Genomic DNA, 23,558 nt, shown 5'->3' on the forward strand with positions numbered 1-23,558 from the left:
CCCTTTCTCTTCTTTGTGTCACTATCTCCATTTTCAGCTTTCCCCCCTTTTCCTTTGTTACTGCACCCTGTAGCTAGAATCTTTCCACCCTCCCTCCACTCCGGCCCAGCCCAGTATGAAATATTTCCTTTTGTTTCCCTCCCCTCTCTCTTTCTTTCTCTCTTCTGCTCCCTCACCCACGAGTCCTGCATCTGGCCCTCTCCCTTCTACCTGCACCTGGCAACATCCCCCTGCTCCGCGGCTCTCTTCAGCAACTCGTCAGCAACTCGTGATCAAGACAAGCTGCCGACATCGAGGCCTTCCCTCTACGAGTCCCGCCTTTGTGGAAAAAGGAAGTTGAAACAAGCGGGACTCGCAGAGGGTAGGCCCCGACGTCAGAAGCTTGTGTCGATCGCTGCTGCTGAGTTGCCGAAGAGAGCCGCGGAGCAGGGGATGTGGCCGGAAGCAGGTAGAAGGGAGAGGGAGATAGGAAGGCTGTAGATCTCCGGAGCATGACACCGACCCCGGCCAGGATGATTTCTTTTTCAGGCACCTTACAAGTCCAGCGTCGCGGCGGGAAATAGCCACGCTGAGCAGTGAGCTCAGCACTACACAGATGAAAGCCTTGCTTGCTGATTGGTCCGGCGGCACGGCGGGGCGGGGCCGCCGGACCAATCAGCAAGCAAGGCTTTCATCTGTGTGTGCTGAGCTCACTGCTCAGCATGGCTATTTCCCGCCGCGACGCCGGACTTGTAAGCTGCATTCCTGCGTGACACACTACCGGAGCCGCAGCAGAGGTGGAAAAGAGCCGCATGCGGCTCTGGAGCCGCGGGTTGCTGACCCCCGCACTAGTGACTTGGATTGGCCTCCGTGAAGATGGGATACTGGGCTAGATGGACCATTGGTCTGAACCAGTAAGGTTATTCCTATGCTTGTTCTTTTCGAAGCAAGTGTGTCTGTTCCCACCCCATTGTGTGGGAGGGCCATGATCAAGGGAGTGTGTGTCGCAGTGTTTAAAGCTATAGCCTCAGCCCCCTGCAGTTGAGGGTTCAAATCCCTCTCTGCTCCTTGTGACCCTGGGCAAATCACTTAATCCCCCCATTGCCCCAGGTACACTAGGTAGAGTTTGAGCTCACCGGGACAGATAGGGAAATATGATTAAGTACTTGAATGTAAAACCACTTAAGATATAGAAATACATTTCAAAACCTGCAGTACATAATGTTCCTTAATCCAGTGTTGAGCTACTGGTTCTTCAATTTTACAGTGCAGTCTGCTGCTTCTATGTTCTCCTAAATGCATCCTAAAAGGAAGCAGTCTGCCGTACATCCTACTTTGCATGATTTGAAATGATGTACAGCTGGTCCTTAAGACCTGTGAGGAGTAACTATGGGGAGCAAAACATGCATATTTCAAGGAGAAAAGGCAAAAGAGGACTTGATAAATACATTCAGATAGCTCAGGGGAGAAATACGTCTAAGGAAGCAAACATCTTTTAAAGAACAGAATGTTCTAGAGCAAGCGGGCGCAATGCAACAGACTCATGAGAACCAAGCAAAATGTTCCTTTACAAACAGGGTGATAGATGCGGGGAACAGCATCCCAGGGATAGTGGTGGAAGCGATGACAGAAAGAATATAGAAAAGTCTGAGATAAGTACAGAGGATGACGGATGGCAAGTAGGAGTACGGCCTGAGGTAGGAGGCTTTTGATTCTTTCAGCATTTTAACAAGAAATAAATGGGACAGCCTCAAAGCACGGCAAGGAATTTCATCACCTTAACTCAGTGGTCTCCAACTCAAACCCTTTGCAGGGCCACATTTTGGATTTTTAGGTACTTGGAGGGCCGCAGAAAAAAAATACTTTATGTCTTATTAAAGAAATGACAATTTTGCATGAGGTAAAACTCTTTATAGCTTATAAATCTTTCCTTTTGGCCAAGTCTTAATAATAATATTGTCATTTATAGCTAAAGAGACATATGATCAAGAAATAGTTTCCAACTGTTTTAGTTTACTTTTGTGATTATGATAAACATACTGAGGGCCTCAAAATAGTACCTGGCGGGCCGCATGTGGCCCCTGGGCCACGAGTTTAAGACCACTGCCTTAACTTGTCTGCATAACTTCTGTTTCTCGGTTTAATACAGGAACAGGTGATACTGGCACTGTGGAAGCATGAGTTAAGCAAACCTGTATATGGGATTGCTGGATCTGCCAGGGGATGGACTGGGTGACCCTCTCTCGCTGTAGTTATGTGACCTAGGTGTGCAAGGACTGTGCATGCTTCTCAGATACGTACCCAAAGCTTCCCACTAGAAGCAGAAAGAATGGTGGCCACTGCTGCGCGACTCACTTTCTACCAACCTTGCTACGCTCATGTCACTTCACTGGCTCCCTATCTGCCATTGCATACAGTTCAAGATTTTATGGTTCATTCTGCTGCCCCTCTCCTCGCTTCTCTCTCCTTATACACCTCCCAGAGAACTTCGTTCCTCAGATAAGTCGCTCTTAGCGTTACTCTTCTCTTCCACTGCCAATATCAGACTTTGCTCCTTTCATCTAGCTGCCCCCTATTCCTGGAATAAATTACCCGAGTTTGTCCGTCAAGCCCCTTCCCTTGTTTAAAAGCAGACTGAAAACCCACCTTTTTGATATAGCTTTCAATCCTTAATCCTACCCCTCTGCCCGCCAACCCAGCCCGCTGATTAACCCTTCCCCTTAACTGTATCCATGTCATCCTGTTTGTCTGTTTAGATTGTAAGCTCTTTGGAGCAGGGACTGTCTTCTTTGTGACTCTACAGCGCTGCATGCGTCTGGTAGCCCTAAAAAAATAATTCCTAGTAGTAGTGTGAAGAGTTTCAGTCTTTGGGAAGCAGAGCTGAAATTGTGATGTCATAATGACTCATTCCACCAATGAGAGCCAACCTCATCAGTGATGTCACAATGGCTTGATTGTCCTGCACTCCCCTTACCCTCCAACCCAGCTAGCTGATTAACCCTACCCCTTAACTGTATCCATGACATCCTGTTTGTCTGTCTTGCCTGTTTAGATTGTAAGCTCTTTGGAGCAGGGACTGTTTTCTTCTTTTGTGACTCTGTGCAGCGCTGCGTGCTTCTGGTAGCGCTATAGAAATAATTAATAGTAGTAGTAGGAGATAGGGAAGGGAGTGGGGACTTGTATACTGCCTTTTTGTGGCCTTGGTGTTTCAGAGCTGACATTCAAGGTGGTGGGCACTAGAGGATTGAGTTACAAGGAACAGCACTGGGATTTGATCTCACAACCACTGGGTGCAGAGGCCAGCAGCTCGACCAGTGAGCCACATGTTCAGTCTGTCCCCAGTATGGCAATTCTTATGTGAGCTGAGTCTGGGACAGTCAAGCCATTGTGACATCACTGATAAAGTTGGCTCATAGGCATAGGTGGAATGAGGCCTTGTGACATCACAATCTCAGCTCTGGAATGTTCCTACTTCTCACCTGGGTTGGCCGCTGTTGGAAGCAGGATACTAGGCTTGATGAAAGGGAATGGGGACTTGTATACTGTTTCAAAGCTGAGATCCAAGGTGGTGGGCACTGGAGGATTAAGTGACTTGCCCAGGGTCACAAGAGGCAGCACCGGGAATTGATCTCACAACCTCTGGGTGCAGAGGCAACCACTCTACTACTTTCCCCATTCCCTGGATGTGGTCATTCTCCAGTCATTGGTCTATTATCGATTGGAAGCCTCCCAGACCATGTTAAGGGAGGGTGATCACAGATTAGCATTCCCACAATCAGACACGTTCCGGTCAGAACTTCCTCCTGCAAGAGCTCCAGCAAGGTTGCTTCGTGGCATTAGGAAGGGAAATGCTGTTCCGATATGGTTTGCTTTAATGTATCCGTCAGGCGTCGTTCCCTACATAAATCAAGACTTCTAACCAAATAATTCAAAAAAAAAAATGCCACTTCACCTGTCTTTCAGAAAGAACTTAGGTGGTACCCTAGATCAGCTGGCGACAGAGCGGTTCTGGAAACTTAGTCCCTGTGGGCAGAGATCTTCCAGTAACAATATCCAACGTGTCCAAAATGCAGCTATCCGCCTCCTACACAACCTCAACTACCATGATCCCGTCTCCCCAGCACTCCGCGCTGAACACTGGCTCCCAATTAGCCAGCGCTGTGCTTTCAAGGCCCTAGCAGTAGCCCACAAGAGAGTTTATACCACCACCCCCTCCTACATAAAATCTAAGCTTCCCATCTACACCCCCACTCGCACCCTCCGCTCAAAATCGGAAATACGCCTATGCATTCCCCCTGGAAGGTCCCTCCTCTCAGAAACTGCCCGCAAACGATCCTACAGCCACTTCATCCCACATCTCTGGAATAAACTCCCCCCCCAACTCAGGCAACAGAACTCTTTATTGACATTCCGTAAAATGGTAAAGACCCTCCTCTTCAACTAAAGATCTCCCTCAGTCTACACCCCCCTTAAACCCCACCTCTCTCTTCTCTCCCCTATTTAACTTCTCCTAAATTTCAGTATAGTCCTCTCTTAGTCTGTACTCTGATAAATTGTCTGTACTCTGAAAAATTGTTTGTACCCTGATAAATACTGCACAATCTTGTATGTCCAAGCATCTAAACCTATTGTACATCTTATTTGCCTAATTACTTCTACTGTGTATGTTTACTTGTAGACCGTTCTGAGCTACCGGGAGAACGGGATATAAATCTAAATAAATAAATAAATAAAATAAATAAATATTCCTTGACCTATAATGTGCATTTGAGCCCAGGGAGATTCTGTGACACATTTGAGGTGATGAAGTGCAATGTAGGACCAGCTATAAAGTGTGGAACTCGCTTCCCATCGAAATTTGCACAACCATAGTATACACACTGTTTTGGGGAAAAAAAAAAAATCTAGAAATGTGTATTTTGAAGAAATCCCTACCAGGGGTCCAAAAAGACTCAGATTAATAATACAAGAAACCAGAAATACAAACAGTGTTAATGGTCAGCTGCTATCTTTCATCTGTATGCACAATTTGATTTTTATTTACACTTCTCCCTCCGTATTCGCGGTTTCAGCAATTGTGGTTTCGATTATTCGCGGTTTTTAACTTGCTGGCTCCTCACCTCCAAATGACATCAGCTTGCATAGAGAAATCGCAGATTCCAAGCGTTTAGAGAGAAAAATCGCTCATTCCCGGCATTTTCTTCACCGTGTTTTGCCTCTCCTTCAGGAACAGGCCAGGTCTCCCACCGTGTTATTCGCGGTTTCACCCTATTCACGACGGTTTTTAATAGAAAACAGCGAATAACATATGAAAAAGTTATTTGTGGTTTTTCTGTATTTGCGGGTCTTATAGAATTTCCTCTTTGATCTGATTTAAGGCTCATTCAAGTGACAAAACGCCTCCTCTTCATAGTCCTTCCCGTTCAAAACCACCACATCCCTGCCTTTGTCAGCTTTTATCATAACAACTAGTCTTATAGCCCGTTACATTAATGGGTGCTAGAATATATGTGTGTGTGTCTGTCTTTCTTTTTCCTTGACTGTCCACTATCATCCCGCACCCCTCCTGACCCGACTCCCGCTGTCTTTCTTTCTGTCTGTCTCTGTCCCCCTTTGTCTGTTTGTCTTTCTGTATATGTCCCTGGCCCTGTGTCTTTCTTCTTTTCTTTCTGTCTCCCTCCCTCTGTCTGTCTGTCAAAAGCAGCATTCCCTCCCCCTCTATTTCCCTCCCCCCACACCAGTTCCCTGTGCACCTGCCCCTGTGTCTTTCTTATCTTTCTTATCTTTCTGTCTCCCTTCCTCCCTCTGTCTGTGCAAAGCAGCATTCCCTCCCCCTCTATTTCCCTCCCCCCACACCAGTTCCCTGTGCACCTGCCCCTGTGTCTTTCTTCTTGTCTTTCTGTCTCCCTTCCTCCCTCTGTCTGTGCAAAGCAGCATTCCCTCCCCCTTCCATTTCTCTCCCCCCACACCAGTTCCCTGTACAGCAGCATTAACGTTTCCTCTACCCCAGGGGTGTCCAATGTCGGTCCTCGAGGGCCGCAATCCAGTCGGGTTTTCAGGATTTCCCCAATGAATATGCATTGAAAGCAGTGCATGCACATAGATCTCATGCATATTCATTGGGGAAATCCTGAAAACCCGACTGGATTGCAGCCCTCGAGGACCGACATTGGACACCCCTGCTCTACCCTCTTTCCCTTCCCACAGTGGCGACTACAAACGCGAGTCCGAGTCATTTGCCGCCCCCCCCCCTTCCGTTCCCGCGGGCCCGACTGGCGATTTAAGCAGTGTGTGCATCAGTGTTCACACGCTGCTTCGGGTCCTTCTACTGCCCTGATTTATTCAGGCACGTCCGGAGCAAATCAGGGAAGTAGAAGGGCCCGAAGCAGCGTGTGAAGACTGATGCATACGCTGCTTAAATCGCCAGTCGGGTCCGCGGGAGCGGAAGGGGTGGACGGCGGCAAATGACTCGGGTCCCGGGCAGCGGAAAGTTGCTGTGCTCCGTAGGCCTCCCCGCCCCACCATCCTAACGTCAAACTGATGCCTGAGGCCGGCCACCACCACCACCACCACTTCCGCAGCTCGCTCACGCTTCAGCCGGTAGGTGGAGAGCAGGGAAGCTTTTGTGATGCGCGAACACGCAGCAGCAGGACGGACCAGAAGCCGCGCATGCGCACTTCCTATGTGTCGCTACAGCTCACGGAAAAGCGGCACACACTTAGCAACTGCGCATGCGCGGCCTAGCATTTTATTATATTAGATAAAGCTGTCGTTTTTTAAATTATATAGAGCTGTTTGTTCATTTTTCCTTATTCTCCATCTTAGTTTGTCTAGAATACCAGTCATGAAAATCCTGTAATACTAATTGAAGGGCTTATTTCCAAAACCCACTAAGACCATATTAGTTGCATTGGACTTAGAGGGTTTTGGAAATAAGCTCTTCAGTTTGTTCTTGTTGAAGGATTCTGGGTCTTGCTAAGTCCTCTCAGGTAGAACCAATGTTTCAGACCTGTGGCTTTCTTCAGGGTATGCTGTGAGGTCTGCAGTTTGTCTGTACACTTCTCCCTCCGTATTCGCTGTGATAGGAGATTAACAGACCCGCGAATACAGAAAAACCGCGAATAACCTTTTCATACGTTATTCGCTGTTTTCTATTAAAAACCATTGTGAATATGTGAAACCGCGAATAACATGGTGGGAGACCTGGCCAGTTCCTGAAAGAGAGGCAAAACACAGTGAAGAAAGTGCCGGGAATCAGCGATTTTTCTCTGTAAACACTTGAAATCGGCGATTTCTCTATGCAAGCTGATGTAATTGGGGGGAGGAGCCAGCAAGTTAAAAACCACAAACAATCGAAACCGTGAATGCTGAAACCGCAAATACGGAGGGAGAAATGTATATAGTAGGTCCTCAAACCTGATTTTTTTGGGGCCATGAGGTGAATGAGGCAGGAAAGTCCTTTGATCGCCAATTTGAATTTTGGTGGGAAAATGAGTTGGTCTTTTTTTCCCATGGGATGGAAAAGTCTAAGTTTCCAAGTTTATTCACTATTTGATATACCAATCATCGACTAGAATCTGGTCGGTTTAAAATGCTAAAAATTAGGATAAAAATAAAAAGCAAAAGGGGGCTGTATATAAATAACATAGGTATTAGACAAGACATAGACAAATTTGACACGAAAGGGACTGGGGTAAGGGTAAAAGTTTTAATTACATCGAAGTTAAAATAAAATTTAAAAGGAAGGTAAGAAGGGGAAGTAAGGGGGGAGGGGGGAATCGCTTCTTAAAAGCTGTTCTCTTTCATCGTTGATGTGTGTGGGAAAAGGATCTTATCTTATGTTTTGACATACATCCTGAAATAGAAAGGTTTTGAGTTTGTTTTTAAATTTGTCGAGGGATTCTTCAAGGCAAAGTGTTCCAGAGAGCAGGGGTTATAGCGGAAAAAGTGGTGTTACGTGTATAGAAAAGTTCCTTGATTGGAGGCATAGTCAGCAGATTCTGATTGGTGGATCTCAGGGCTCATAAGGATGCCTAAGGAATGAGATATTTGTCTAAGAAGGCTGGGAAGTAAGTAAGTTTAATTTTGAAGGTTGTTCGATGGCAAACTGGTAACCAATGAGCTTCACGGAGTAGCGGAGTGACGTGGTCATATTTTTTTTTGCCTTGAGAATAAGTTTGATGGCTGTGATATGGCGATACTCGAGAGGGTACAGAAAAGAGTGACGTGATTGATAAAAGATATGGAAACCTTGCATATGCTGAAAGATTAGAGAAACTGGGGCTCTTTTCCCTGGAAAAGCGGAAGCTTAGAGGGGACATGATAAAGACTTACAAAATCATGAAGGACATAGAGAAAGTGGAGAGGGACAGATTCTTCAAACTTTCGAAAATTACAAGAACGAGAGAGCATTCGGAAAAATTAAGAGGGGACAAATTCAGAACCAATGCTAGGAAGTTCTTTTTCACCTGGAATGTGCTTCCAGAGGGTGTGATAGGACAGAGTACGTTATCGGGGTTCAAGAAGGGATTGGATGATTTCCTGAAGGAAAAAGGGATAGAAAGGTATAGATAGAGGATTACTATACAGGTCCTGGACCTGATGGGCCGCCGCGTGAGCGGACTGCTGGGCCTGATGGACCTCTGCTCTGATCCAACAGAGGCACTGCTTATGTTCTTATGTGTTTTGGACCAGTTGTAGTCAACAAATTTCTTTTTGAGTTATGCCATGATATAGTGAGTTGCAGTAATCAATGTACAAGATGATCAGGGAGTGAATTAGAGTGTGAATAGAGGAGGGCTCAACAACGGATGTTATCGAACGAATTAGTCTGAGTTTGTAAAAGCATTTTTGAGTCAGTGAACTGATTTGGTCGTGATAATTGAGATCTTTGTCTAGGATGATTCCTAGGAGTTCGATTTTGGGTTCGATTTGGACAAGACAGGATTCAATACATATTAGTCCTTTTTCTTTGTTTTTAGCCGGGAACATTATGCCTCGGGATTTGGCTATGTTAAGAGATAGTCTATTGATTCGGAGCCATGAGCTAATTTTATCCAGTTTGGTGTTAATTTCTTGAATTTCATTGATGTTTGTGGGTTTGATAGGGTGCAGTAGTTGGATATTGTCGGCATAGGTGAGACCCTGAGAGAACGTATAGGTTCTTCAGTTGTTTGAATGGGTTATTAACTGAACTAAGAGGGAATGGAGGTGTCCATGTTGATTTATTTGATTTATTTTTTCACAAAAGAATGCTTCAAATCGTGCAGTTTTGAATCAAAAAGCACTTTAAGCTGTAAAGATCTAATGAATCACTCAAGGTCAATATGGAATGGAACAAATCAAATTGTCATGATAGTACAAAGTATGATCCATGAGCCAAAAGTCTGATTTCAGTTGGCGTTAATTCTTCAGAAGACAGATTGATTACTGCTTACTCCTTCTCCCATTGGTCTCTGGTTTTTAGCGTGACCTCTGGAGTCCTCTTGGCCCTCGGTTCCTCCTGTAATTATGATTTCTTGCGTCCCCAAAAATTCTTTCGCTGAATCACTGCTTCTAGCTGAGCTTTGAGAAGAAAAATCATTAAAAGATACATTGCTACCACTTTCATCTTTTTCTTTATCAATATACTTGCACATCCAAAACTATACTTTATTATTTATATAATCCTTTTCATCACAAATGCTTTTTTTCTCTTCATTTTCTGCTTTCAATATTTCTCTGCAGTTGTATATATTTCTCTATACCGCAGTTCGAACTGTTCTTCACCTAAATCCGTCATTGCTTTCCATTCTTCATCCAGACTTCTTTTTTCTACTGATAACCACCTTCTTGTTCCTTTCTATGACTAACAACGTCAAATCAAAGGCGCATTTGTTTATTATTCTATTCCTCCTCTTTGAACATACTTGTATGTGGTTTTGTATATCCTAAGACCCCTAGGGATCTGTTCAACTTTTCAACATTTGACCAGAGCACATTCAGAGTGAGAGGGCTTAGGGTGAAGTTAAGAGGTGATCGAAGGAAATACTTGCGTGGAAAAGTCTCCCAGCAGAGGTAGTGGAGACAAAGATTGTGTCTGAATTCAAGAAAGCGTGGGATAGGCACATGAGATCTCTTAGGGAGAGGAAGAGATCATGGTTACTGTGGATGGACAGAGTGGATGGGCCATTTGGCCTTTATTTGTCATCATGTTTGTATAAACCAAAAAATAGAGAGATATAAAAAAATATAAATATAGAATTCTCACACAATAAAGATACTACAACTCAAGAGAATTCAAATAAACCACTCTATCATCTACTAAATAGTGTTAATTGTGCTCAGTGACCAACATACGAACATAGGAATAGCTTTACCGGGTCAGACCAATGGCCCAGTAGCTTGTTCTCACAGTGGCCAATCCAGGTCCCTAGTATCTGGCCAAAACCCAAGGAGTAGCAACATTCCATTCAGAATCCTAAAGGATAGCAAGATTCTAGAATCCCAAAGAGTAGCAACATTCCATGCTACCGATCCAGGACAAGCAGTGGCTTCCCCATGTCTTTCTCAATAACAGACTATGGACTTTTCCTCCAGGAACTTGTCCAAACCATTCTTAAAACCAGCTACGCTATCCTCTGGCAACGCATTCCAGAGCTTAACTATTCTCTGAGTGAAAAAAAAGTTCCTCCAATTGGTTTTAAAAGTATTTCCTTGTAACTTCATCGAGTGCCCCCTAGTCTTTGTCATTTTTGACGGAGTGAAAAATCAATCCACTTGTACCCAATCTACTCCACTCAGGATTTTTTAGACTTCAATCATATCTCTCCTCAGCTGCCTCTTTTCAAAACTGAAGAGCCCTAACCGTTTTAGTCTTTCCTTATACGAGAGGAGTTCCATCCCCTTTACCAACTTGGTCGCTCTTCTTTGAACCTTTTCTAGCACCACTATAGAAGAGATGGTAAAGGGGATGGAACCAAACACCATGGCATAGTCCAGCAGCTAGGGGTCAAAAATCTGTGTGTTCCCAATCTCGCGTGTATAAAAAAAAAATCCAAAAACAAAAAGACAAACATCACCAAAAAAAATATCACAATCCATAAAATCAAGCATAGATGGAACTCTTCACTAACTTAAAATCTTCCAATGAATCCACTTCCCCAACACAGATCGTGTTTCATTTCCTTTCTTCAAGAGGAAGACATCAAACGCTGGGAAAAAGGAACACGTATTTCTTTCAAGCACATCACAATCAAAAAGTCACCAGCAATCAAATAATATACAAAAAACAATATCCAAGAAACGCTTTGCAACCATATCAGATCGGGAGCCAGATCCGAGTACAGATATCAGTTTGTGCTTGTATTTACGCCTGCTGAAACTTGGTGTAAATACTGGCACCTAATTTGGGGGAGTTATGCGTGCAGATGGGTGACCCGTCAAATGCGCGCAGGACAATTTGCGCTCCGACAATTGCGTGTACGACAAATGTGCGCACTGAATGTGAGGGAACCCGTCAAATACGCTCCACCAATTGGTTGCTATTTTGTCTTTTTGAGGGTTACAAAGTAACCCTCTTTTTTGAGGGGGGGTGGATCCCCCCACTACACTTAAAAGATTCACTTGGTATCTAGTGTTAGGGTATGGTTTACATGATGATAATGGGAACCCTTTACATAATTGGATATTTAGAAGGCCCTGATTTGCTCAGACTCCTCAGGCCCCGTCCCTTGGGAGGGGCTTGAGGCGCCTCAGATGCCTCAAGCCCCTCCCAAGGGACGGGGCCTGAGGAATCTGAGCAAATCGGGGCCTTCCAGATACCCCTTATGCAAGATTTCACGGGGCACAATTGACGGGGCGGTATTGTCGTGCGCACACTTGACCGTGCGCATAATTGTCGTGCGCGGATTTGTCGGTGTGCCGAGCAGATGACATTACTCTAGAACATCATGCCTAACTTCAAGGAACGTCCTTTATCTGCCCATATCCCTCCCCGTTGGAGTTGCGCACTAGAAAATTCAGGCGCTGAGGTTATAGAATAAGGCGGAGGCACTAATGCTAATTGTTGCCAATTAACGCCAATAATCGATAGTTAGAGGCTTGCTAATTCATTAATTTGCATGTGCATGTGTCCTCCATGCTCAAATTAGGGCGTGCAAATTTGGGTGACCTCTGTAGAATCCAGGAGACAATTATGTGTGTAAATGATAGATTGAAATGTTTTTGAACATTCCCGCATGCCCATTTGCAATCTAGGTTGGGTCTGAATGATAGGCATGTATTTTACCTCTTACAGAAGGTGCTGTCAGGGGCGTAGCAAGAGAGGGAGGTACTCCCTTCCCTTTCTCTGCCCTGCCCTGTGACCAGGAAGTGACTTCAGAGGGCGAGCCGAAGCCGGCACATGTAGCGGGACGGAGCTGCTGCTTGCGCCAGTGAAGAGTTGGAAGCATGGTGGGGGTGGAGGGGGAAGGCATGTGTGAGATGGGGGAGGGGATGAGGAAAGACCAGGCAGTGGAGAGGTGCCGATGCTCTCACCAAGATGGCACCTGAGGCAGCCGTCCCCTCCCTTACTATGCCACTGGGTGCTACTTTCCTTTATAGGCTCCAAATAGTTCCTAAATATAAGTGTCCCACTACAGAATTGCTTCCCTTGCAGTTATAACGCTCACACCTTTATAGAATAGCACTTGGGGTGTTTCCATGAAGAATGACTAATTTTTTTGTGAATTTACACGTACCAGTTGCCCTTCATACGTTTAGGAAAGCCTGTGCGTGGACCATATTTTATGCACGGATGCTGACTCCCATGGTCTACCATCTCGCCTGTGCCCGGAGTCACTGCTCGTTGCTATTGGCCAAAGTCTCCTCTTGACAGCCCTTCTCCCATTCACCCTCTGACCTGCTCTTCTCACCTTCACAATATACACTATTCTAGTCCAGTAGCTCTCAAACTTGTCCTAGGGGACCACCAGGCAGTTGAGGTTTCAAGATATCCCTAATGATTATGCATGAGAGAGAATTGCTTAGAATGGAGGTGGCAGGCATGCAAATTGGTCTCATGCATATTCAGTAGGAGTATCTTGAAAACCCAACTAGCTTGTGGTCCTTCAGGACCGATTTGAAAACCGCTGATTTAGTCCTAAGCGCGCCAGGGTCCAGGCGGTCTGGGCATAGGCCTCCCTGAGCTGCAGAGCGTGTCAGCTGCTGAAGGAAAACTGAGGCTGGTTCTGGGTTCTAGAATGTAGGATTTCCAATCCATGTTTCTATGATACATTTATTTATTAATCTTGCAGGTACTTTATCATATTTCCCTATCTGTCCAAGTGGGCTCAAACTCTATCTAGTGTACCTGGGGCAATGGGGGGATTAAGTGACTTGCCCAGGGTCACAAGGAGCATTGAGGGATTTGACCCCACAACTCAGGCGAAGGCTGTAACTCTAACCACTGCACCACACACTCAAAGCTTAGCAGTACTCCAGGTACCAGAATCCGTTAAGAGGGTGTGGCCAAAGGACAATATTCTCTGAGGGTCTTTCCAGGAATGAATCCTTTGGAAACTCTGGTCTCCCCTACTGCATAGCATAGTGGTTCAGTGGCAAGGTCATTAGCTAGTGGTATTCAATGTTTTTGTCATATTCCTGATGGGTTATTTTTCTAATTTACAGCTCCAGCACAGGCTCAGATCATTCATGCAGGACAGGCCTGTGTGGTAAAGGAAGACAACATCAGTGAACGTGTGTATACCATTCGGGAAGGCGACGTCCTGGTTCTGCAGTGCCTGGTGACGGGACACCCGCGACCACAGGTAATCCTCAGCAAGAGGGGCCAGCTTTTTTGCCCCTGGAGCTGATGTGCTGTGGCATTTAGCATACACCTTAATTAGGTATTTTTTTAATGAGCAATCGCCCTCCATTTCAGGCTCTACCAGCAGGGGTCACTGCTGCAGATCTTGGAACTAAGACTAAGCCCCATGAAACCCGAGAAGAACTCACTGTGGCTGAGCCTCAGATCCAGGCTCTGAAATGGCATTTTCATAAAGTATTTCTCATGGCCCCCTTCTTTTGGGGGATCCTCTAGGATAAAAAGCATATGGTAAATACTGAGCAGGAATTTATGTATGTGATGAATGAGTGTGTTTGGGGGGGGGAGGGGAATAAAGTGCCAGAGTTTGTATTGGGGGAGGGGTAGAGGTTTAGGGATCTCCATCAACCACAATTTTGGGAGGGCCTCGGCCCACCCAAGCTCTCCTGTGGCTATACTATAGCATTAGGGAAAGGGACTGGGACTTGTATACCACCTTCATTTTCCCTATCTGTTCCAGTGAATTCACAATCTATCTAATGTACCTGGAGCAATAGAGGATTAGGTGACTTGCCCAGGTCACAGGGAGCAGTATAGGGTTTGAACCCACAACCTTAGGGTGATAAGGCTGTAGCTCTAACCACTCTCCCTGAGAAAACTACTCCTTTCAAAAGAAACTTTTAAGAATATAGCAAATTTGGTGACAATTTCCTAACTCATTAAGACAGAGACAAAGAAAAACTTACACATTAGAGGTCACAGAAGGAGTTTTCTGAGTTATTGGCCCAACCCTCATGTTGCTAAGAAAGAGTTCAAGTTCAATTTATTTAACATACTGCAAATACTCAAAAGACATTTGTTCTGTCAGATGAAATAGTTTCCAAGTTTATTAGTTTTTAATATACCGACCATCAAACAAATGTCTGGCCGGTTAACAATAAAATTTAAAATATAGGAGAAACAAAAATATACAGTGATAGACATTTAAATAAAAGAAGTGAACATAGATGACAATAACTGGACAAACTTGAAGGTGAGGGTGGGGGGGAAGGGAGGGTAAAAGTTACATAATTGAGAAGAGGGGGAGATAGTGGGTTTGGGATAGAACATAATGGATAGGGTCGCTTTGTTGAGCCAAATGGTAGCATGGAGTATAGAAGAAGTAAGAAGAGAAGAAAGGAGAGAAAAAAAAAAGAAAATGTAGAGAGAAAGAGAAGAATTGAAATATGATTAATCTAATTACTGTTGAATGCATCGCGGAATAGAAAAGTCTTTAAGCTAATTTTAAATTTTATTAGCTGTTGTTCATCGCGGAGGTGTTGTGGTAGGGAATTCCATAACGTAGGGGCAGTTACTGCGAAATTTATTTTCCGAGAATAGTAAGAATCTTTTAGGGAAGGGATGAAGAGAAGTTTTTGATCTGTTGATCTTAGAGTGCGTGGGGAACATTGTGGAATGAGAAGTTTATCAAGAAATGAGGGTTGGTGAGAGAGTTTTATTTTAAAGGAGAGTAAGATGATTTTGTAGGTGATACGGTTAGTGATAGGGAGCCAATGAGCCTCTTTTAGAAGAGGGGTGACGTTCGAATTTGCCTAATTTGTAAATAAGTTTTATTGCAGTGTTTTGTATCAGTTGTAGACGTCGGATTTCTTTTAGGGGGAGGCTGTTAAAAAGAGAATTACAGTAATCTAAGTGAGAAATAACTAGGGAATGAATCAGAATATTAATTGAATCAGTTTCTAGGATGGAGATTAGTGACCGGATGATACGGAGTTTAAAGAAGCAGATTTTTACGACCGAACTAATGTGATCATGAAAAGTGAGATCCCTATCAATGATGATACCTAAGAGTTTTATTTTGGTTTCCATTTGTAATGGGATTGATTTAATAGAGATTGTTCCCAATAATGATTCAGATGTTTTGATAGGAAGAAGGAGTCCACGGGATTTATCAATATTGAGGGAAAGTTTATTTGAGTATAGCCAATCATTTATGATGTCCAATTTATTGTTTATATCTTTTATGTCTGAAATGTTTGAAGTATTGATTGGGTGAAGTAATTGTATATCGTCTGCGTATGCAAAGATAGTAAATCCGATAGATTGTGCTAAAGTAAGAAAAGGTGACAGAAAAATATTAAATAGTAATGGGGATAGAATAGAACCTTGTGGGACTCCGTAAGTTTGAGATATGGTTGAAGAAGTTTCATTTTTTACATGAACTTTAGAGTTACGTTCATGAAAGTAAGATATAAACCACGAAAGAGCTGAACCTGTAATACCGCAGTCTTTGAGTCTGTTAATAAGAAGAGAGTGGTCTATAGTGTCAAAGGCTGCAGATAGGTCGAGGGAAATAAGAAGAACTGATTTTTGGTGATCATGGTAGTAGTGGATAGTTGTGATAAGGCCTAATAGTGATAGTTCTGTAGAGTGTGAAGAACGAAAACCGGTTTGGCATGGGTGTAAAGCATGGGTTTTGTCAATGAATTCTGAAAGTTGGGAGTGGATGATTTTTTCCGTAAGTTTAGAAAGTAAGGGTAGATTAGCAATAGGGCGGTAGTTTTTAGGTAAGGAGGAATCTAGGTTGTGTTGTTTGAGTTTTGGGAAGATGAGAGCTGTTTTCCAAGCAGTGGGAACTTGGCTGTCAGAAAGAGATTTGGAAATCATTTCCCAAATGTAAGGGCCAAAAAAAGAAAAATTTTTTTTAAGGAGCATAGGGGGAATGCTTTCCAGTAGATTATTGGGGGAGTTTAGAAATTGTAAGATGAGAGACAGATTTGTTAGTGTAGGCATTTTGAAATTAGAACAGGTACTGAAAGGTAATTGGGTCGAATCATTAAGATTTTGAGAGGAGGAGATGGGTAAAGAAGGTCCAAGATGTGATCTGATATCTTTGATTTTAGTATCGAAGAATAGAGATAATTCATCTGCTGATGGTAGGGTAGAGGTAGGCAGGTTTTTTAATTGGAATATTTTGAAAGTGATTGAGCAAGACTAAAGAGGGTAGAAGAGTTACGGGTAGAGGCGATAAGTTTAGAGTAGTAATCTTTTTTTGTTTGTTGAATGACTTTTTTGTAATGAGAGGCTTTTTCTTTGAAAAGAATAAGGAAACTATTAAGGTGTGTTTTACGCCATTTGTTTTCTATCGACCGAAGTTGTCGACGGAGAAGAACCAGTTTGTCGTTGTACCAAGGTTGTTGTTTTTTTTGAGTCTGATTTGAGGTGGGTTTAGTTCCTACTTTGGGAGGGGGAGAGAATCTAATAAGGATTTTGTTGATGTATCCCAGAGAGAGAATTGTTCAGTAATAGAAAGAGACGAAAAATCCTGTATATTTAGGTCAAAAGAGGTCTGAATAGAAGAAAGTGTTATATTTTTAATATTGCGGGTGAAAGAGGAATTTTTATGTTGGATAGGACTTGAATGTACTGGGAAATCAAGTTGCCAGGTAATTAGAGTGTGATCTGACCAAGGTATTGAGTGGAATAGGAAGTTTTGAAAGAGATGAGTAATAGAAGTTGGACAGAAAATCATTTCTAAAGTATTACCGGCGGAGTGTGTAGGTACAGAGATAAGGGGAGATAGTGATAAATCAGAAATTAAGGTTAAGAGTTCGGAGGTCTGAGATGGTTTAATATAGGGTCTGAGATGGTTTAAATGTGGAGGAGTGGAGACTGTTGATTGCAAGGTGCTGGTCACTAATGTATTCTATGGTCAGGACTGTTTTATGGCTGTAGTGATGATTGTTGTTGATGCGACCTGTGTGTCACTCTTATGCCCTGGATAAGAGTGGGGGATAAATAAATAAAGCAGTTTACAATAAAAGATTAAAATTTAAAATAAACAAATTTTTTTCGCTCCATAAGACACACCTGACCATAAGACGCATCCTAGATTTAGAGGAGGAAAACAAGAAAAAAAACATTCTGAACCAAATTCTCCCTTCCAGGCTCTGTACCCAACCCCATATTCCTTGTCAGGCACTGCACCTTGTCCCCCCTCCTTGGCAGGCTCTGTACCCTGTTCCCCCTCTGGTGGTCTAGTGGTAGGCTGAGACAGGGCACAGGGCAGGCAGGGACAGGGCAGGCAGGCCTAGTGGCCTAGTGACAGGCAGACTGGCCTAGTGGCCTAATGGCAGGCAGGCTGGCCTAGTGGCCTAATGGCAGGCAGGCAGGCCTAGTGGCATAGTGGCAGGCAGGCAGGCAGGCTCCATACTCCCACGTACCCTAAATCATCCCCCAAACCCCCCAGTACCTTAAATCTTCTCCCCATACCCCCTACATACCCCCAGTACCTTTTTGAATCACAAACCCCCCTGTACCTTTAAAAATCCCTCCCTTCGTAGACGGCTGTCTTGCTATTTAAACATCCCCCCACCCCAAGGTACCTTTTAAAATCCCTTCCACGCTCGCTAGCTGACTCCTCTTCTTATTTCCCAGCCAGCAGCTGTCTCAGATTATTCTTCCTCAGCTGATTTTCAAAACTCTCCATTTTTCTAGCCGTATAAGTTCTTTTTACGAAATCAAGTCTCTTGTCCTGGTCCATTGCAGTCAAGTTTACTCAGAAAAGTTTATTAACCTTATCTTCCATCAAATGAAATTTATCAGTAGGTACTTTTCCCAAATTATAAATAGATAACCACAGCTTCCCAGGAATTATTTGTAAGCTTTGATTCACTCCAAAATGAAATTTTAAAAGAAGACTCTACTGTACAGGACTCACATTTGCAGACTCTCGCTGTTATTTTCCTAAGGGAGGGAAAACACTGGCACTGCTGCACCCAGGTAGTTAGATCCCATCTTCACTTGATGCTCACCTTCCAGGGATGCAACTCCTGGTCGAGGACACCGGGGTGGCATTCTATACTGCTCAGTTGATAAAGATGTTTCCAGTGCCAAGGGGAAGACCGTCTTTCACATTAGAAGCTCACCCCCAAGTAGCAATTTCTCCAAAGTGATTTCAGGGGGTTGTCTGAGACGGGTAAAGGAATCGATTGGGCCAATCGCCCTAGAAACCGGAGGCTTGCTTGCTGGAAATGCCTTTCGTTTTCTGCCCCATCTTGGGTAGGAAAGGTGGAATCAAAGGTAAAGGTTCATACTCCTCTTGCTGTAGCTGCCATCTTGTTCTGCCCCCTTTTCTTCGTAATGTCCAGAACAGGTATAAGTATGTGCGTGTTGGCATTGAATAACAGGAATAGGCACCTAAATTAACTTTATTAAACAGGCTTCTTTTTGACTTCTCTTGTAGAAGTTCTGGTGTAACATTTCCCCGTTAGAGATCAAGTGGGTGTGCAGCAAAGGTATGTCCCCTTGCTACTGTGCTTTTGATCTTTAGGCCGAGGACTTTGTATTTGGAAGGAGCTTGAGGTTGCAGAGTGAAAACTCTTTAGTAGCATGACATAAGAACATAAGCATTGCCTCTGCCAGGTCAGACCAGGGGTCCATCATGCCCAGCAGTCCGCTCCCGCGGCGGCCCCCCAGATCCATCATAAATAAAGGACGATTGTGAACAGGTACTGAAAGAGAGAGCATAAGCAGTGTGTCTGCTTTCCTCATCTTCTCGTCACTCTCTTCCTTCCATCCACTGTCTGCCCTTTCTACATGGCATCTTCTCTCCTTGTATGCCCCTTACAGAAACTGTCTGCCTCTCCCTTCCTTCTCTCCATCCACCCCCAATGGTCTGGCATCTCTCTCCTCTCCTTCCCTTCCTTCTCTCACACCCCACCCTCATCGTCAAGCATTTCACTCTCTCCTCTCCCGTCCCTTTCCTTTTCTTCCCTTGTCTTCCTTCTCAATTTATTTTCTGCATCTGTCTAGATTAAATTCTTACTATCCAGTCCTCAATTCCTCTTTTCACTGTGTCTGCCTATAGCTTGCCAACGCTTTCCCTCACCCCTCCAGTATATTTCACTAACTCTATCCTCTTCCCCTCCTTCCACCATGTGCCCTCTTTCTCTACCCCTTCCATCCAGCATCTTCTCCTCTCTCTGTTCACTTCCATCCAGCATCTTCCTCCTCTCTCCATTTCCAATCAGTGTATGCTCCCCTCTTTCTCTCCTCCTCACTTCCTTCCTACATCTGCTTCCTTCTTTCTCTCCTCCCCACATCCAACCAGCATCTGCTCCCTTCTCTCTCCCATCCCCACTTCCATCCATCATAGGCTCCCCCTCTCCACTCTTCACTAACATCCGATGTCTGCCCTTTGTCTCTCTCCATCCACCCCTCTTCCATCAGCATCTGCCCCTTTGCTCTTCCTTCATCCCACTTCCATCTGCATCTGCCCCCTTTCTCTCCCTCCACCACCCTTCCATACCGGTATCCTGATCCCTTCTCTCTCCTTCCACCCCAATGCCTTCCAGTACCTTGCCCCTCGTCTCCCCACAGCTGCTGTATACATTATGAACCAGCAGCAGTGGCTGTAAACTTAAATGCAATCTTCACGAGACTTTGCCGCACCTCCCCATGGCTACCTGCTTTGCTCCAAAACAAGGAGATGATGTCAGAGGGGGTGGACCAGCAGCCACAGGGAGGTGCAGGAAGGTCCTACAATGACAGAATTTAAAGTTTACTGCCGCTGCTGCTGGTTCAGGAAAGCAGCAGTGGCAGAGTAGGGCAGGAGGTTCTGGACCTGGTGTGCCAGCTGTGCACTCACTTAGAGCATACACTCAAGGTGGACTGCCCCCGTCTCCTGCTTGGTACGCCACCGATCCCCTACCCCAAAAATGTTCAAGACAGAAAAACCTACAGGCAAAGTCATGGCAAAGTTATCTTCTGGGATAATGAAGGATTTTTGCTTCTGGAGCTCTTGCCACACAAGATGACCATAACCAGGGAGAGTTACACCAACACAATGATCACTTTGCGGGAGTCAATAAAGGAGGAAATATGAGGAAACTCACAACAGGCATGCTGCTTCTTCATGACAATGCTCTGGTGCCTATGTCACAACAATCACAGGCTGCCATCCGAGAACGTGGGTTTCAGCAGCTGGACCATCCGCCTTACAGTCCTGACCTTGCTCCCTTGGATTGTTTCCTGTTCCGAGTTTTGAAGAAATCTCTCCGTGGACAGCGGTTTTCAAGTAATGAAGATGTCAAGGATGCTGTGACTTCCTAGTTTGAAGGTCAAACAGAAAAAAATATTTTCAAAGGGGTTAAAGTCATTGCAGGAAAAGTGGATGAAGTGTATGGAGCCATCAGGGAACTATATTGAAAAATAAAACACATTGATAAATTATTGAATGCCCGCGTATGTGCGAATAAGCTATGGAAAATGATACGTTACTGACAGAGTGAGTTCCAAATTTCAGAGGCCATCAGGAGTTTGACTCTGTGCTTCCTTCCTTTGACATTTCACCGAGTGCATCTTAATTTGTTTTGCTTGGAACAACAAAACAGGGCATTCACCGTCTGGGCTGAGCTTTGAAGGAATTACACGAAATCTGCCCAGACTCAACATGCTCTAATGCTCACTGATCCAAGGTATTACCTTAGGACTTTAAGGGGGATTTATAAATGGAACGAAAAGATCCGCTTTAATCCTTAATCTTCTAGTGATCTACACCTTCCAGAATTACCAGCTTTAAATAGTTCACTGGCAGGCTTGAACTCCATGAATTCAGGTTTTAAGGAGTAGAAAAAGACAGGCCAAAGCTCACAGCTGGTCCTTGCGATGGCTCTGATTGGCTTGGCCTCTTGCACCATGTGAAAAAGCTGTGTTTTAGTAATAATAATTTATAACTCACTATACCTTAACAGTTCAGAGTGGTGGACAACAAAGAGAATCTGCCAAACGCAGATGAATACATATCGAATTATATAACTTGCATGGTTGGGTTTCTTAAGGCAAGATTATCTTGCTTCTGTAATAATCAGTTTGGCATGGTTATCGCGTGTCTCTCTGATGTTATTTTCAAAAGGGTATCGCAATCACAGAGACGCAGAGATGGTGATCAGGAAAGAGGATCTGCAAATAAACATATCAGGGAAGCCAAGCAGGCAGCTTCCATGGAAATCTAAGGAGTGCATTGTGCTTCATAACAAGAGAGATTCACTGGGTTTAAAACTTGCAGTTCAGACATATGGGGGTAAATTCTCAAAATATCACTGAAATTTTTGGGGGGCTAGTGAGCTGCAATGAGACGGCAGCTTGAAGTTTCTGCTCCCGTGGACTTTATTGTTAATTAACTAATCAAACTTCACCTTTAATCCTATTTTGGGGGATTTTTAGTAAACAGCAGCTGTAAGTATGTCTGGCAGACCAGGAAAACGCAGAAATGTGAACTCTCCTACCAAACAGATGGAGAAAATTGGATGAGGAGACTTTAGCTATTCTAACAAAACTGAGAGGAATACATGAGCTCCTGACAGATACTAAGAAAGAGGTTGAGGAGATTAAAGAAGAGATTGTATCTATGAAAGCTGAGTTGTTATCTTTTAGCTTATGTTTGCATAATACAGAAAATAGAGTGGAAATAGTGGGAAATAATATCAAAAGCGTGGAAGGGAATTTAAAAAAGACTTAACTCCTTAGAGCGGGAACTGGAAGAGATACTTAATCGGGAAAGGAAAAACAATTTCCATCTTCTTGGCTTGCCTGAAGGGAAAGATATAATTAAGTTCTTGATAAATGTCATCCTGAAATTTAAGGTAAGGTCAGGGTGTAATCATTGAAAGCGTGAGAAAGACAATTGTTCAAAATATCCAATCTATAGCCTTTCGGTGGAATAACAAAGGAACATTTCAAAATGTATAGGTACACATCTATAAGTGATTTATTATCTTCCCATATATACTCAGAAATGGAAAGTTGGAAGCAGGACGCGCTAAAGCACGGATCTCTCTGTGATCTCTTTAAATCTCTGCAATCGATATTAAAACTCTGCTAGTTTTCTGGCATTCAGCTACTTTTCTCAGTCATTTGGAGACGCCATCCTCAGGTCCCCTGAGGAAGTTATTGAAACGGGGCCACGTCAGGACCCCCCAAACTCACATTTGAGATAAGTTTGCATTTTTTTAATGCACTCAATATATAAAAAATGAACAAAAAATTGAAAGCCACATGCAACGATTGAATGTATGAGCCTTAAAAGGGAGCTTGTCTCCACTGGGTTCTTTATTTCTGAGCATATATGAAGATAATAAATCACTTTTAGATGTGTACCTATACATTTTGAAATATTCCTTTGTTATTCCAAGGAAAGACTATAGATTGGATATCCTGAAATGTAGGCACCAGGATGATATGCACTAAGGTCCAGAGTCTATAAAAGGTGCAGTTGACGGCTGCCACCTTAAAAATGGCCAATGTCATTCATGCCGTTTATAGCATTGCAACTTTGAGAAAGGTAGGCGCTGGAAATGTAGGCCAAGGATTTCAAGGCCTACATTTCTGATGCCCGTCTTTCAGATGAATCACGCATACAGAGGCTCTTTAAGGCGCCTAACACCACTTCTGGCATTAACCACGCCTAAAGTGGCATTAGACGGTCATAAAGCGCCTCTGTAGCCTCCATGCAGGTGACGTTTCTAAAGGCACTGGTAGGTGCCTACATTTTTTGTTTTGAAATGCTTTTAATTTTTCTATAAACTGCATTTTCAACTTAAGTTAGCCACCAGTAGGGCACCTACCGAAGCCTAACAAGGCGCTGTTTATAGAATATGGGCCTAAGTGTGAATTTTTTAATAGCAGTTATTCTAGAATACTAACATAAGTTATGGAATACTAGTGTATGTATCCACTTAACGTGCTAAATTGCTAGTGTAATGCTGACTCCTAGGCACATAAATTACAGTATTTT

At 43.9% G+C, this 23,558-nt stretch overlaps 1 protein-coding gene across 4 annotated transcripts in view; it reads left to right on the forward strand.

Moving 5' to 3' along the window:
* The window catches only part of MDGA1 (MAM domain containing glycosylphosphatidylinositol anchor 1), a 629,079-nt gene that overhangs the window by 177,928 nt on the left and 427,593 nt on the right, over positions 1-23,558 (forward strand). For all 4 annotated transcript variants that reach the window (XM_033939535.1, XM_033939538.1, XM_033939539.1 and 1 more), the window contains exon 2: positions 13,627-13,766. In XM_033939535.1, the coding sequence (XP_033795426.1) occupies positions 13,627-13,766 (140 nt within the window). The remainder of the gene's footprint in view (positions 1-13,626; positions 13,767-23,558) is intronic.

The sequence above is a fragment of the Geotrypetes seraphini genome, chromosome 3 (genome assembly GCF_902459505.1).
Source record: "Geotrypetes seraphini chromosome 3, aGeoSer1.1, whole genome shotgun sequence".
NCBI classification, from domain to species: domain Eukaryota; kingdom Metazoa; phylum Chordata; class Amphibia; order Gymnophiona; family Dermophiidae; genus Geotrypetes; species Geotrypetes seraphini.